Source organism: Zootoca vivipara, chromosome 4 (assembly GCF_965207765.1).
Source record: "Zootoca vivipara chromosome 4, rZooViv2.hap1.1, whole genome shotgun sequence".
NCBI classification, from domain to species: Eukaryota; Metazoa; Chordata; class Lepidosauria; order Squamata; family Lacertidae; genus Zootoca; species Zootoca vivipara.
In genome coordinates, this window is record NC_142587.1 from 102238506 (window position 1) to 102255192 (window position 16687).

Below are 16687 nucleotides of genomic sequence, written 5' to 3' on the forward strand. Positions count from 1 at the left end.
GTGAACATTTGAGGGAATTGAGAGTTTCACACAACACCCACCTGACCCATAAGTGCTGCTGTGTGACTAAATGACCAGGAGTCCAGGCCTCGAAGGAAACCCTCACCAAATACTGAGAAGGTCCACCACTGTCAGGCAACCCTCACCCAGTTGTGTGGAATGGAGCCCATCACCATTTCTCCTCTTCCTCTACCCATTGTGTCCACATGAGCTTCACTTCGCTGTGGGTGGGTGTCATTCAAGTACTTTTAGTAGCAAATCAGCCACAGCAACAAAAGATCCCAGGATAAAATGTTAGAACCATAGAATTGCAGAGTTGGAAGGGACCCAGAGGGTCATCTGGTCCAACTCCCTGCAAAACAGGAATATCAGCACCACGCTCTAACCAACTGAACTATCCAGGCTGTTTAATCTTGTATTTATTTAGAAAAGGCAGAAGAGATACGATAACATTAAACATGGAGGGAAACAACCCAACAAAAATAGCATCCTAATTGGTACAACTCTGAGTCAGAGAGGGAAATGCTGTTTTTCTACAGTGCCTGGCACAATAATGATGAATCGATATTGGTCACCGTGAGTGGAGTGACTGACTCTCTCTTGGAATTCCCTTGGGTGAATAGTCCCAGGGTCTTGCCTGAAGGATCATGAGGCCACCGCCTTGCTGGAGCAAAGCATGTCAGGGACTGGTTAGTGGAAATTGGAGTTCTTGGGAAAGTCCAGAAATAAACGATAAATTGAAAGAACTCAGGCCAAAAGAAGATGGATTTCAAAAAAACCTTCACAAGGTTTTATTGATGTGATGCGGAGTTTAAATAGGAATCAATCCCAATGTTGAAGGCAAATAAAGATAAATTCCAGTAAAAATCAGGACAAGGCCCTGTTTCGACTATTCTTCGTCAGCAAAGATTCACAGGTCAAAGTGTACCAAGTATGTGTACCATACCAAGTGTACCAAGGCAAACATACTTGGTACACTTTGACCTGTGAATCTTTGCTGACGAAGAATAGTCGAAACAGTGACTGGTCCGTGGCAGGATGGGAACATCATGAATTCCACATTGGGTTCCATGATGGGGGGGAAAGCAGGATACAAACATAGGAGAATATAATGAAGCGAACAATCCGTCAACTGACCAATCCTTCAGCATTTCCTGACCACTCTGAGGATCCTGCTGTAGACCTGCTTTGTTTTGATGCTGTAGATGATGGGGTTCATCAAGGGTGGCAGGAGGATGTAGACATTGCCCATGATGACGTGGAGGAGGGCAGGTGCATGCTGTCCAAACCGGTGTACGATGGAGAGCCCAAGCACCGGGATGTAGAAGACCAGAACGGCACAGATGTGGGAGACACAGGTGCTCAGGGCCTTGGGGTGGCCCTGGTTGTCAGAGGCCATGCCCAGGACAGTCCTTAGGATCAGGCTGTAGGAGATGAGGATGAAGAGCAGGTCAGAACCCATGGTCAGGAGGATGAGGATGAGGGCATAGAAGCTGTTGAAGGTTGTATCGGCACATGCCACACGAATGGTGTCCTGGTGAAGGCAGTAGGAGTGGGAAAGGACAGCATTAGGGCAGTAGGGGAATGTCAAGAGGAAAGGCACAGGAGGCAGTAGGAACAAGGTGCTCCTTAGCAGGAGGACCAGCCCGATTCTGGCCACCCTACTGGAGTTCAGCAGTGCTGTGTACCTCAGAGGAGAGCAGATGGCCAGGAACCGGTCCAGGGCCATGGCAAAGAGCACAGCTGACTCCATGAAGGAGAAGGAGTGGATGATGAAGAGCTGAGCTACACAGGCTTCCTTGCTGATCCTCTTCAGCTGGAACCAGAGGACGCCCAGCACTGTGGGTGCCGTGGCGAGGCAGAGACCCAGGTCAGTGGTGGCCAGCATGGCCAGGAAGTAGTACATGGGCTGGTGCAGGCTGGGCTCCGTCCATATGACATAGAGGATGGTGCCGTTTCCTAGGATGGCTGCCAGGTAGATGGAAAAGATGGGGATCCCAATCCAGCCATGGACCGCCTCCAGCCCAGGGAAGCCCCTCAAGGCAAGCACTGCAGTGCTCAGGTTGGCAAAAGTAGCCTGCCTGCCCCATGATGAACACCCTGGCTGCTGTCTCTCACTTCCAGCTTCTCTCACACAGAAATGGAGCATTGGGAGGAAATGACCAGTTGTCATCGTTGAGGATGGAAGGCAAGGAAGAATCCCTGTAGCAACACAGCTATGTCCTAAGCAGAAGGTGTCTGTCATTCAGGAGTGGAAAGTATTGGAACATAGGAAGCTCTAATGCACTGAGTTGGACCATTGGTCCATGTAGCTCAGCGTTGGCTACACTGACTTGCAGCAGATCTCCAGGATTTTGAGATAGGGGGCATTCACATCTATACCTGGAAATGCTGGAGACTTGAGACTTCCTGCTTGCAAAGGTGACACTCTAATACTGACACTTCTTCAAGAATAAAAGGATACCTTGCAGTGGAGGGGATGAAGATATCCTGATCTCCTTGACCCAAGTCTCCCTGCTTAGAGTTTCAGGGGCTAGAAGAGGGGCCTGCGGGTGATATTTGCTGGGTCCAGGAAGCCTCTTCTCTTGGATGCTGCTAAGATGCTGTGGAAGAGCCTCCTGGTGGCTCTATTAATAAAGTGCTTCAACCCCACAGAGGCTTCGCAATGACTGTGAGCACCAGAGTCCCTCTGCTCAAACTTCCCACACTTGCAGTGAGATAGCTAAAAATTACTTTAAACTAGCCTTTCCTTTTAATAACTTTTCTCTCCCCCCATATACCCTCAGCATGTAGATGAACACTCTCCCTCTCTCTCTCTCCACACCCACCCACCCACAATTTTTACATTAATTTTCATGGTTACAGGTAGGTAGCCGTGTTGGTCTGGATCGAAGTAAAATAAAAAAATTCCTTCAGTAGCACCTTAAAGACCAACTAAGTTTTTATTTTGGTATGAGCTTTCGTGTGCATGCACACTTCTTCAGATACCTTTTTTTCCATTTCATGCGGCTCAATGTGGTGCCTTCCATAGTTCTGGTTACAGGTAGGTAGCCGTGTTGGTCTGGATCGAAGTAAAATAAAAAAATTCCTTCAGTAGCACCTTAAAGACCAACTAAGTTTTTATTTTGGTATGAGCTTTCGTGTGCATGCACACTGTGTGCATGCACACGAAAGCTCATACCAAAATAAAAACTTAGTTGGTCTTTAAGGTGCTACTGAAGGAATTTTATTAATTTTCATAATAGCAAAAACATTAGCTTAAAAGACTAAAAATAAAACATTTTAAACAAATATATATACAATCAATATTGAATCCACAGAATGGGATTACTTGAATCCCCTGACTCCCCCGCCCCAGTTCCTTTATATTATTTTCATTTGTGCATGTCAATAAAATCTTTATCTCTATTTACTTCTGATTTTGTACATGGTTTGTAGTATTACAAGTGTCTTTTAAAATCCTGCTAATGTATAAACTTGTGTACATTGCTTTTGTAAATATGCAATAAACAATTCCCATTCTTTTTAAAATTTGATGTCATCTTGATTTCTAAGTTTCCTGATTAATTTAGCAATTGCAGCATATTCATTAACTTAATTTGCCAGTCTTCTTTGGTGGGGGCTAGCAGTATCCGGGCTGCTGTTGTCGCAGAGATAAACAGATTCTTATGTTTTTTAGGTAGATCCATTCCTGTGCTGCTCTGGTTTGCCAGAAGCGGCTCTGTCATGCTGGCCACATGACCTGGAAGCTATACGCCGGCTCCCTCGGCCAATAATGCGAGATGAGCGCGCAACCCCAGAGTCGGTCACGACTGGACCTAATGGTCAGGGGTCCCTTTACCTTTACCTATTCCTGTAATACCCAATAAAAAGGCTTCTGGTTTTTTTTAACAAAGGTTATTCTGAACATTTTTCTCAGTTCATTATATATCATTTCCAAGAATTTTTTAATAACCTTACATTGCCACCACATATGATAAAAGATACCTTTTGTTTCTTTACATTTCCAACACTTATTTTCTCTTGTTTTATACAAGCAGGTAGATGAACTCCAAGATGGAGTAGCTTTGCCCAGTGCTTTTTTCCTATAAAAATAGGTGCCGGAACTCACCATGAAGTTGCCACACTTTTTGACAACCAGAAAAAGGTGTGCCGGTACTGTGTGCCCTTGAGTACCCATGAGTACCCCCTGGGCAAAAAACAAGCACTGGCTTTGCCTGATTCACTGTGTAGTCCCAGCTACAAAATGCCCCCAAACAAACAGATAGGGAAGGGAAGGGAAGGTAAAAGGTAAATGACCCCTGGACGGTTAAGTCCAGTCAAAGGTGACTATGGGATTGTGGCATTCATCTTGCTTCAAGCCGACGGAGAGGGTGTTTGTTCACAGATGGCTTTCTGGGTCATGTGGCCAGAATGAGTGAACCGCTTCTGGAGCAATGGGACACTGTGACGGAAACCAGAGTGCATGGAAATGCCATTTACCTTCCCACACATTTATCTACTCGTGCTGGTGTGCTTCTGAACTGCTAGGTTGACAGGAGCTGGAACAGAGCAATGGGAGGTCATTCCGTCACAGGGATTTGAACTGCCGCCCTTCCAATTGGCAAGCCCAAAAGGCTTGCATCACTCTTGTACCAGAAACCTCCTATCCATAGGACAGTTTCCTGCAGCTGCTTAAGTTGGAAAGTGAGCATTTGGGGAGCTGAGAGATCCACACAACACCCGCCTGACCCATAAGCAACAGTGTGACTAAATGACCATATTAATAATAATTTGTTATTTATACCCTGCCCATATGGCTGGGTTTCCCCAGCCACTCTGAGCAGCTCCCAGGAGTGCAGGCCCTGAAAGAAACCCTCACCAAATCTTGAGAAGGTCCACCACTGTCAGGCAACCCTCACCCAGTTGTGTGGAATGAAGCCCATCACCATTTCTCCTCTTCCTCTACCCATGGTGTCCACATGAGCTTTTTTTATTGTGTGGGGGGGGGCGTTGCATCTGGTCATAGAAATTGAGTCGAGAGTGAATTTCATGCTCTTTATTCGGCTTGTTGTAGCAATATAGGAAGAAGAGTACAATGGCTCTTTCCCCAAACGTCTGCTTATATACATTATTTACAGAATGGGCCTTGCGTGATTGGCTACTTCAGGGCTGCACCTGTAGGCCAATCAGGTTGCTGATTCACTTCCACCTGGAGCTGGATTGGGTGGCTCCTGCGGACCAATCAAACTGCTGCATTCTGGATCCTATTGCTCTAGGATTCAGCTCAGTACATAACAGAAATGAATCATAGAATCAAAGAATCATAGAGTTGGAAGAGACCAGAAGGGCCACCCGGTCCAACCCCCTGCCAAGCAGGAAACACCATCAAAGCATTCCTGACATATGGCTGTCAAGCCTCCGCTTAAAGACCTCCAAAGAAGGAGACTCCACCACACTCCTTGGCAGCAAATTCCACTGCCAAACAGCTCTTACTGTCAGCAAATTCTTCCTAATGTTTTGGTGGAATCTTCTTTCTTGTAGTTTGAATCCATTGCTCCGTGTCCGCTTCTCTGGAGCAGCAGAAAATAACCATTCTCCCTCCTCTATATGACATCCTTTTATATATTTGATCATGGCTATCATATCACCCCTTAACCTTCTCTTCTCCAGGCTAAACATACCCAGCTCCCTAAGCCGTTCCTCATAAGGCATCGTTTCCAGGCCTTGACCATTTTGGTTGTCCTCCTCTGGACACGTTTCAGCTTGTCAGTATCCTTCTTGAACTGTGGTGCCCAGAACTGGACACAGTACTCCAGGTGAGGTCTGACCAGAGCAGAATACAGTGGTACTATTACTTCCCTAGATCTAGATGCTATACTCCTATTGATGCAGCCCAGAATTGCATTGGCTTTTTTAGCTGCTGCATCACACTGCTGACTCATGTCAAGTTTGTGGTCTACCAAGACTCCTAGATCCTTTTCACATGTATTGCTCTCAAGCCAGGTGTCACCCATCCTGTATTTGTGCCTTTCATTCCCCCCCCCAAGTGTAGTACTTTACATTTCTCCTTGTTAAAATTTATCTTGTTTGCTTTGGCCGAGTTCTCTAATCTGTTAAGGTCATTCTGAAGTGTGATCCTGTCCTCTGGGGTATTAGCCAGCCCTCCCAATTTGGTGTCATCCAAATTGTTCTTGGAATGACTACCTGTCTGTCACTCTGGTGTCAGGATGCCAGTGATTATCACCCAGACGGTGTTGCCAGCTGAGTACATGTGGTCTCAGCTGCAGGGATTATAGCTGCCCCATCTCATGTCCCAAGCTCCTCCCCTGATAGCCATTTTCCTTCTGAGTAGAAGTGTAAATCCATCACAGGAATCATTTTATATTAATTTCTAAAAGTTTTCACGACAGAGGAACCTTCTTAAGCAGACATAGGCAACCTCGGCCCTCCAGATGTTTTGGGACTTCAACTCCCATCATTCCTGAGCACTGGTCCTGTTAGCTAGGGATCATGGGAGTTGTAGTCCCAAAACATCTGGAGGGCCAAAGTTGCCTATGCCTGTTCTAAAGGTAGAGCCAAGGCTAGTTTGATGGCTGCCGTGCCAGTGTAGCCCTTAGTAGGGGGTGCTGTTTCATAACTCTCTAGGCATACTCTTCTCCAATAGGCTGGGATTTCAGTAGCTGTTAAGATTACGGGTTTTGATTGGTTGCTAGTTTTACAGCTATTTAAATGGTGGCTGCGGATTGGCCAAGCGCCTTGTGAATGGAAAGGTTGGCGTTTAGTGTGGTGAGTGGTCTGCCCAGATCTACAGGTGTGCTTTGGATACCGGTAGAAAGGGGGAAAGGAGGCATTAACAGGGGGTGTGAATGGGGCATTTGAGGTAGAGTGAGTGGTCCTGGTTATTGGAGGGCTGCCCACCCCCCTTTCCTTCCTATGAATTCCGGTAACAAGGGGCTCCTGGACTGGTAAGCTAAGGCTGCCCTCCCTTCATGAAGAGAAGCATCTTTCAACACCTCCACCCATTTTGTGAGGCCTCACAATGGCCTCTTTTAGTGCCCAGGAAGGGAGTCATCAGGCTTGCAGCTGACCTCAAATGTTGGTTTGTTTTATTTTTATTTCAAATTACAGGTAGGTAGCCGTGTTGGTCTGCCGTATTCGAAACAAAATAAATAAAAAATTCTTTGCATGCACAAAGAAGAAGTGTATCTGAAGAAGTGCGCATGCACACGAAAGCACATACCAATAACAAACTTAGTTGGTCTCTAAGCTGCTACTGGAAGGATTTATTTTATTTTATTTCAAATTGATATACAATGTGAAGTGTGTGTGTGTGTGTGTGTGTGTGTGTGTGTGTGTGTGTGTGGAATCAATAAAACCAATTTAAGCATAATAAAGTATGACCTTGTTGTACCCATAAAAGGGACATGCGAGCATCTCAGAATAAACCCGAATTGCACCCCTCTCACTTTATGGTGCATTTAAGTCCTTTCTGGTTAGTTAAAGGGGCTGGAATCATATTATTTTGTTTAATAATTGAGCTGATTATGTCTCTAAAGTGAAGACTCACCAGTCTAAACTCATTGACAGTTTGTATCATCTGGACAGCAATCTTTTATTTGGAACAGTAAACATCATGTACTAGAAAATTAAAAATTACCCAGGTCCCAGCTATCTGAAAGACCAGGCAATTTTGGAACTGCATGCCTAGAGAAGTTAGACCAGGCTCCCTCCTCCTCGTCATTCCGACAGCAGATGAAGACCTCCCTGTTTTCCAACAGTCTTTTGGGGACTGACTGTTTTTACTGAGAGGAGTGGTGCTGTGCTCTTTGCTCCACGAGGCCAGCAATGCTGCAGAGATGTTGGCATTGCTGTTCAGCATTATACCTGCAGAACCTCCTGTCTCAGAAGCCTCCCCATCTGCTCCATTCAAGGTGGCCTCATGAGCCCCACACATTCATTCAGCCAGCCAAATCTCCCAGGAAGGGAAACTTGAAACACCTGAGAGGCTATTTAGCAGGTGAGAGGAGGAAGCCCAGGGGCTCCCACCAGCGTTGCACAGCCGCCCTTAAGCACCAGGACCTCAGCTTCTGGGGATCTTTGCTGAGAGGTTGGCAAAGGAAGCCTATAAAGGCTGTTGCCTGCCCTTCACAGGTGCCCCCTTGTAGTATTGGTATCACCATGACCCCACAAGGACTCTGCCTCTCCACTGCCTGCTTGGTGAGTTTTTCTAATACAAAACAAGTCAGCACTTCAAGCTTCCTCCGGTGGCCACCAGCGCAGCCTCCACCACATAAAAAGACTCTGCTGGATCAGGCCAATGGCTCATCTGGTCCAGTATCCTGTTCTCACAGTGGCTGAACAGTTGCCCATTATGGGAAACCCACAAGCAGCATTTGAGCACCAGAGCCCTCTCCCCTACTGCGATTTACAGCAGCTGGTTCTCAGAAGCATGGCTGCCTCCAGCTGTGGATTCACAGAGCAGAGTCATCCTGGCTAGGAGCCATAGGTTGTCTTCTCCTCCATGAAGGATACCTGTCTCTGTTCATTCATAAGGTTGTGCCTTGTGTAACTGCTTTTCTTCCTGATCCCTGTGGGACAAGGGAGGGGAAGGAATTCCATCCACCCTTTGTCTAAAGATGAACTTCCTTAATTTGCACTCTGCTGAAATAGAGCTGTCCTTTGAAATTCTCTGAGTTTTGCAGTCCAGCTCCATGGCCAAGGAATATGTATAGTGATTGTTTTAACTGTTTTTAATATTGACTTTTAAATTAACTTAACTTCCTCTATGACGAGTGGGTAATAAACTGAAATAGCCGCAGCAGCAACAACACACATATTATTGAAAATAATATTCAAAAATGCATTGTAATAAGAAAAAGGGTTTTCAAAAAATGTGAAAAATGTGCATATTGGACAACATTTTGTATAAATGGGTCTGTTAGGAGAAACATGCACTAAAATCCTGCTGAATATTCTTTTTCTTAAAAATAATTCAGTTTTACATTTAACATTTACACTCATTCACAAATAATAATAATAGTAATGTAGGATTCCCTGAATCCTTGGACTTCTCTCTACCCCTCCACGGATTCCATTGTTAATCTTTTCCCACCTGCATCATACAATGTTTTTCGTTTTTCATTAAAATTCAGCTCACACCATAGTTCTTGTTACATTACAATTGTTGTCACAATGCTGCCAAAAATCCTGATAAATATTCATAAGGACTTCTTTAATATTATTTTTAAAAATGCAAACGAAGTTGGAAGCAGCAATGATTCGGAATCTCAATTGTTGAAACTGTCGGAGGGGAGGGGGCTCTTGTGCTTGCATCCTGCTTGCGGATTTCTCATATTGGGCATCTGGTTGGCCACTGTGAGACCAGGATGATGAGCCCCCATGGGCCTGATCCAGCAGGCTCTTCTTACATTTTTTACGTGCAAATGTGAAGAACTGGTGAAGATTGGAAAAACGAGGAACTGAGCCAATCCAAAATGGACAGATTTGTCCCTCCGTATGTGGGGCTGGACCTTGCACAGTCCACATGTCCCCCCAGCATGTATTTCTTCTCTCGTTGCTGGAGTTCCATGCATAGCGCCAGGGCAGCTGAAGCAAAAGCTCTCTGTGCAGAGTCACAGGGAGAATTATCACACACACCCCACCCCCATATCTGATGACCAAGAGCCTGGAAATCAAGCCTTCTAAGGGACGGTTGAGGGAGTTGGGTATGGAGAAGGGGAGACTGAGAGCTGATAGGATAGTCACCTTCAAATATTAGAAAATGGAGCAAGCTCCAAAGGGGAGGACCTGAACCAACGGATTCAAATTGCAGGAAAGGAGGTTCCGACTCAACGTTAGGAAGAACTTTCTGAGTGTAAGAGCTGTATGACAGTGGAACAGACTCCCTCAGAAGGGAGCTTGGAAGGCCACCGGTCAGGAATTCTTCAGCCGGGATTCCTGCTTTGATGGAGATGGAAACAGATGACCCTTGGGTCTAGGGTTCTCTTATTCTATGACCTCAGAAGCTGGAGGTTTTTAAAACAGATATTGAGTGGCCACCTGATGGGGTTATTTAACTGGGATTCCTTTATTGCAGGGGGCTGGGCTAGATGACTCTGGGGGTCCCTTCCAACTCTGCACTTCTACGATCTACTCATGTCATCTTTGTGTGTGTCTGTTTTTCTCCTCTGGTTTTCAGGAGGCCTGTGAGCGACGCTAAGCAGCAGTGGTGGCGATGAAGCTGTTTCCTCATGGCCCTGGCCAACCTGAGCCACTCCTGGCCTCCCACGTTCTTCCTGCAAGGCATCCCAGGGCTGGAAGCCTACCACATGTGGCTCTCTGTGCCAGTGTTCTGCATCTACATGGTGATCATTGCCGGGAACTGCACCGTCCTCCTGGTGGTGGCCACGGAGCCAGCTCTCCACAGGCCCATGTGCTACTTCCTCTGCATGCTGGCAGCTATTGACCTGGCAGCCTCCACCTCCGCCCTGCCCAAGATGCTCTGCATCTTCTGGTTCCAGGGAGGGGAGATCCAGGCCATTGCCTGCCTGGCCCAGATGTTCTTCATCCATGCCTTGTGCATGATGGAGTCAGCGGTGCTGCTGGGGATGGCGCTGGACCGCTATGTGGCCATCTGCTTCCCGCTCAGGTACAGCTCTCTCTTCTCCAGCTCACTGGTGGCCAAGATGGCTGTGGCCGGCATGGCCAGGGGAATGCTTCTGATGGCACCTTGCCCTTTCCTGATCCGGAGGCTGTCCTACTGCCGGACCAACGTCATTCGCCACACGTACTGTGAGCACATGGCAGTGGTCAAGCTGGCCTGTGGGGACACCAGCATCAACCGCACCTATGGGCTGAGTGTGGCCTTGATCGTCATCGGAGGAGACCTTCTCTGCATCGGGCTCTCCTACTTCTTCATCGTCCGTGCGGTGCTCCGTCTCTCTTCCCGTGAGGCGAGGCACAAGGCTTTTGGCACTTGTGGCTCCCACCTCTGTGTCATCTTGATCTCCTACAGCCCTGCCCTCTTCTCCTTCTTCACCCACCGCTTTGGCCACGCCGTGGCCCCCCATATCCACATCCTGCTGGCCAACCTCTACCTCCTCTTCCCTCCCATGCTGAACCCCATTGTGTATGGAGTGAGGACCAAGGAGATCCGGGAACGGGTCATCAGGCTTTTCCTCCCAGGCAGGGTCATGGTGAAACTCAGGGTGAATTGAGACTGAATTCCTTCCTCCCCCCGCAAAAAAAGCCAACCCTACCTGGGTGGAAGGGCCCTGGAAACTGAGCTGGAGTCAGGTGGGTTAAGATCTGCACACCTGGCTCTTCAGCTCTGGGGGAAATTCAAAAAGCTTTGGCAGAGGGAGGGCCTCATCTAGGCTTTCGGGAGATGGCTGGAGGTGGATAAGCTATTTTGCAAACATTTGTAGCTGGTTGGATTGGGACGATGTCATCCACCTTTCCTGTACCACGAATCAGGGGCCATGCCCCAAATAAGTTCTTCTGCAGCTCAGAATGCAAGGAAGAAAGGATTATTGGTGGCTGCTAGCCGTGATAGCTATGCACTGTCTTGGTGAGAGGAAGTGATGACTCTGAATCCCTGTTGCCTGGAGACCTGAGGAGGTGAGAGGGCTGCTCTTGTGGCCAGGTCCTGCTTGTGGGTTTCCCATAACTGTGAGAACAGGATGCCGGACTTGAGGGCCCACTGACCTGACCCCAAAGTGGTCTCCTTGTCTTCTTAGCTCAATCCCAGTCTACATCTGCATTGGAATTGTTTTCAAGGTGTCTTTGTTGTTTGCTGCCCTGGGCTCCTTAGGGAGGAAATGTGGTGTATAAATTAAACCAGTAAATGTGTCAGAATTTGTGCATGCAAAGTCTGAGCATGTGGGTCCTTTACACAATGGTGGATTCTGGCTCCAGTAAAAGCTCCCCACACTGGGAAACCCATGAGTGGATAGGTTAGGATGCAACTAGAGCGCCTTCTGATGTATGACAAACACAAAATGGCAAGGGGGAAGAAGAAATTAGCCTGAATGGTCCCACAAGCCCATCACCTGTTCTCTCAGTGCAAGGTGTGTGTGTGTTTTAACTAATCCAGAATGCAGCAGCTAGACTGGTGACTGGGAGCGGACGTCGAGACCACATACATTTCTGAGCACAAGTCAAATTGTTGGTGCTGACTTTTAAAAACAACAGATCTACAGCAGGATCCTCCGAATGATCTCAATGAAGAACCTCTGAGGAAGTCAATGTAAGGAAGGCCCCACTCATTCCACTCAAAAGTTCAGTCTTCCCATATGGAAATAATGCTTTATTCAGAGTTTAATTCCATAGTGTGCCCCCAATGATCTTGATATAGGCAAAAATCTGCCCTTATTCCCTTATTGGGTTCTCCATCGGTTGGAGAATATAACAGAGGCCAACCAGAGAAGTTTGAGAAGCAAAGCCTTTATTTTTGCTGTTGCAACAGGGTCCTTCCCCTCACACAGGAGAACAAGGAAGGAACCCCAAACAAAGGTGTCCTGCCCTTAAATAGAAATTTGAAATTGGTTTCAGCCCACCCCCCAGAAGCATCACCCATAGCCCAAGACCGCCCTCCCTAGATTCATCATAGGTACATCATGAAAGGGGAGGTCTGGTGGCAGTAATCTGAGCAGTCTGGACCCTGCCCCCTGCCCCCAAAACCTAATCAAGTAAAAAATAGAGATATTTACATTTCCCTGTTTCCCAGCCAAGTTAATCACACCCTTTTGTCTGGCACTCAGGTATCAGGATGCCAGGGATTATCACTTTAATTCCTGAGACAATGAGAAGGTTCCCCCCACCCCCCTTCTTCCTTGCAGAGGAACACCTGGTCAGAGAGAGAGTCAAAATGGTGTCAGTCAGGCCTGCCTTCCTGTGCTGCTTCAGACATGTGCCTGTACTGTACATTCATGTACATGTTTTATGAACAATTATATATAAATACACACACACACACACACACACACACATATATATATATATATATATATAACCTCAATATTATATATATATATATATATATATATATATATATATATATATATATGACCTCAAAATTCTTATAACAATCTCATATTTTCCTGTGTTTCATTTCCTCCAAGGGAACTTGTTTAGTTTAGTTTAGTTAGTTAATTAATTAATTAATTAGGGTTTCTTGCCAGGCATAGCAATGTCCCTCCAGTCTCACCAGGAGCCTCTTTAGTAGGGCTGGTGAGTCAGGGCCAGGTGGAAAAGGGCCTTGCAGGGAGCAGCCTTCACAACTCACAACCAGGCGATAAAATGCTTCATATTAGGGAAGATTGCTTTGCAAAAATGTGCATATTGGGATAATTATGCAATAAAATATTGTTGGATTTGCATGAAGCATTTCAACAAAACTGTTCATAAACTTTAATTAGTTTATGTTGTAATCGTAAAGGGGACTTGGATGAAAGGCTGCCCGGTGCACTTCCAACACAATAAGCCTTTTGGTCCCCTGTAGCAGAATTGCGCAGCGGCTGAGAAGTAACAGTAGATCAGCAGAGTCATAAATCAGGACTGCTGGAGAGCTCTATAAACTGTGAGGTTTTATTTACATTGGCCCTGGAGACTTAGCAGACATGCTTTGTCTCTGGGCAAAAACGAAACCGACTCAGCACACAGGCATGAGTAACTCAAAACAAAGATAAGAACTACAAGCACCAAGAGCAAGAGAGAAGAAACAAGCAAGAGAGAGAGAGACTCTTCGTGACCCCATGGACCATAGCACGCCAGGCACTCCTGTCTTGCACTGCCTCCCGCAGTTTGGTCAAACTCATGTTTGTAGCTTCGAGAACACTGTCCAACCATCTCGTCCCCTGTCGTCCCCTTCTCCTAGTGCCCTCAATCTTTCCCAACATCAGGCTCTTTTCCAAGGATTCTTCTCTTCTCATGAGGTGGCCAAAGTATTGGAGCCTCAGCTTCACGATCTGTCCTTCCAGTGAGCACTCAGGGCTGATTTACTTAAGAATGGATAGGTTTGATCTTCTTGCAGTCCATGGGACTCTCAAGAGTCTCCTCCAGCACCATAATTCAAAAGCATCAAAAAAAGTAGGCTATTAGCATTTACATAAACACTAGGACAATAACACTATACCAATGTAACCAACAATGTATAGGAATATCGTACAGTGGTACATCAACTTTTGAATGTCTGCATTGATTAACATTTCGGTTTTCGAATGGCATAAACCCAGAAGTAAATGCTTTGGTTTTCAAACATGTGAAAAGGACCTAGGAGTCTTGGTAGACCACAGACTTGACATGAGTCAGCAGTGTGATGCAGCAGCTAAAAAAGCCAATGCAATGCTGCATCAATAGGAGTATAGCATCTAGATCTAGGGAAGTAATAGTACCACTGTATTCTGCTCTGGTCAGACCTCACCTGGAGTACTGTGTCCAGTTCTGGGCACCACAGTTCAAGAAGGATACTGACAAGCTGGAACGTGTCCAGAAGAGGGCAACCAAAATGGTCAAAGGCCTGGAAACGATGCCTTATGAGGAACGGCTTAGGGAGCTGGGTATGTTTAGCCTGGAGAAGAGAAGGTTAAGGGGTGATATGATAGCCATGTTCAAATATATAAAAGAATGTCATATGGAGGAGGGAGATTGTTTTCTGCTGCTCCAGAGAAGCGGACACGGAGCAATGGATTCAAACTACAAGAAAGAAGATTCCACCAAAACATTAAGAAGAACTTCCTGACAGTAAGAGGCTTGACAGGCATATGTCAAGAATGCTTTGATGGTGTTTCCTGCTTGGCAGGGGGTTGGACTGGATGGCCCTTGTGGTCTCTTCCAACTCTATGATTCTATGATTTAATCAGTCAGCAGAGTAAAATCAAACAGCTTCTAACTACCTATAGAATGCAGGACTGCAAAGGAGCAGCAGTGCCTATGGAGCCGGGATTTATCAAGTCCCTTCATACGGATGAGAGTCCAGCATTTGAGCATCCGGAATTATTCCAATCGGTCATTGGAAGTTTACTGTATTTGACCCAATGGTCTAGGTGTGATATTACTTATGCGGTTGGCATACTAAGCAGACAGGTTTCTTTTTTTAAATATAATATATTTTTTATTAATTTTCCAATTAAAAACATTTATATCACATCCATTATTTCAAATTATACAAATACATATCAATCAAACCGAATGTTGTGCCAAATCATCTAAAATTTTCGGGGTTCCCATGCTTCAAGAAATTGGGGATTCCTCGCAACTGCTCACTGCCGTCTTTTTTCTAAAGTCCAAATCATCACTCAAAGTCTATAATAGTCCCGATCTTTCCCTTACAATCACATAGATGTTTTCCTCTGTCATCCGATTTTTTCCCAGCTGCTGAGATAAATATCAAACAAGATTTCACATATGTTCTTTCTCCTGTGTGAGTTAATCAGTCCAGCTTCCCCATAAATCTTCTAGGTCTGGAGCGTCCCTGTTGCGCCGATCTTTCAACACGAAGCAGCGCCATCTTAGAAAACTCAAATCAGTTTCATTTTCTTCTCATAACTATGTAGATTAACGATCTTTATGAAATTTACAGCTTTTCCAGGCAGAAGATCCAGTCATCACATTATGCATAGATTCTTGATAAATTAGTGGCTCTCCTTGCCCTATAGCTGAACTTAGCTTCAGGTCGCTGTTCAAATTCAAAGTGCGTCACATCTCATAAATCCTTCGAACGCATTCCAGGCACTCCTTCCCTCCAGCTAGAGGGGGGCTTCTCTCGCCAGCAACTCCACATCTTCAAAAAATATACTCAGTATCAACAGTTCATAAAATTCAACTCACACAGATCCCTTTTATTTCTTTTTCGTTCCAAACAAGCCAGGACATCACGTCTGGGAAGGTACGAAGTAACTCATATGCAAAAAATAAAAAAAAGGACTCACTTCCCTTGTCGTTCCGTCCCCATCAATCCTTTCAGATAAAATACAGCCTTTGACTCCTCACCCTCAGCAGCGTAAATTCCTCAGCAGTAAACAGAGCTTCTGCCCCTCCTTCTGAAGTATGTCCATGGATTTAAGCCTAATTATCTTCTTTAATCATGGAAATCCCCACCATGCAGGTTAGCGTCCGGGAGTTCCGGCATTCCTCATAAGTGCTTCAGCCCAAGCCCCCCCCCACTCCTTTAACAATCAGAGTGGGTTAGGGGGCATCGCGGGCCAGCGGCCCCTCTCCGTAACCCCGGGAGAGGTAAGGGGGTTGCCATTTACTCCCCTAGCAACCGCCAAATTCCTTATGAAGGTCGGAGGGATGGAAAACAGGTCAGCCATTCCTGCAGGTGGAAACCGGAACCTCTAAGCAGACAGGTTTCAAAACTGACACTTAATGCCTGGAAAGCGATAAAACAAGTGCTGAGATACCTTAAACAAACAGTTGGCTATGTTTTGCAACTAAGTTCTGCAGCAGATGAAGAGCTGTATTGTTATTGTGATAGTGAGTGGGGAATTTTGCCAGATCGGAAATCTGTCACAGGTTTGGTCATTATGTTTGGAGGAGCTTTAATTAGCTTGCATTCAAGAAAACAAATCATAGAGAGTGTATGTTCTACAGAATCTGAATATGCTGCGTTAAGTGAATTATGTAATAAGGTGACATATTTCAAGCATTTGTTAACAGATCTAAATGTAAATTGTGAACAACCAATACAAGTTTACATTGATAA

At 45.8% G+C, this 16687-nt stretch overlaps 4 protein-coding genes across 4 annotated transcripts in view; 2 read left to right on the plus strand and 2 right to left on the minus strand.

Annotated features, from left to right (window-relative positions):
- LOC132592062 (uncharacterized) overlaps nt 1-16687 on the minus strand; it is a 295543-nt gene that overhangs the window by 252645 nt on the left and 26211 nt on the right.
- Nucleotides 1-16687, plus strand: part of LOC148686099 (uncharacterized) — a 580325-nt gene that overhangs the window by 93829 nt on the left and 469809 nt on the right. The gene's annotated exons all lie outside the window — the stretch shown is intronic.
- LOC118085036 (olfactory receptor 51G2-like) lies at nt 1076-2173 on the minus strand. The gene has a single exon (XM_060274163.2). The coding sequence runs from the start codon at nt 2171-2173 to the stop codon at nt 1145-1147; it is 1029 nt and encodes a 342-aa protein (XP_060130146.2). The 3' UTR covers nt 1076-1144.
- Nucleotides 10233-11198, plus strand: LOC118085035 (olfactory receptor 52P1-like). Its single transcript, XM_060274164.2, has one exon. It carries the CDS (start codon nt 10233-10235, stop codon nt 11196-11198), a length of 966 nt encoding a protein of 321 aa, XP_060130147.2.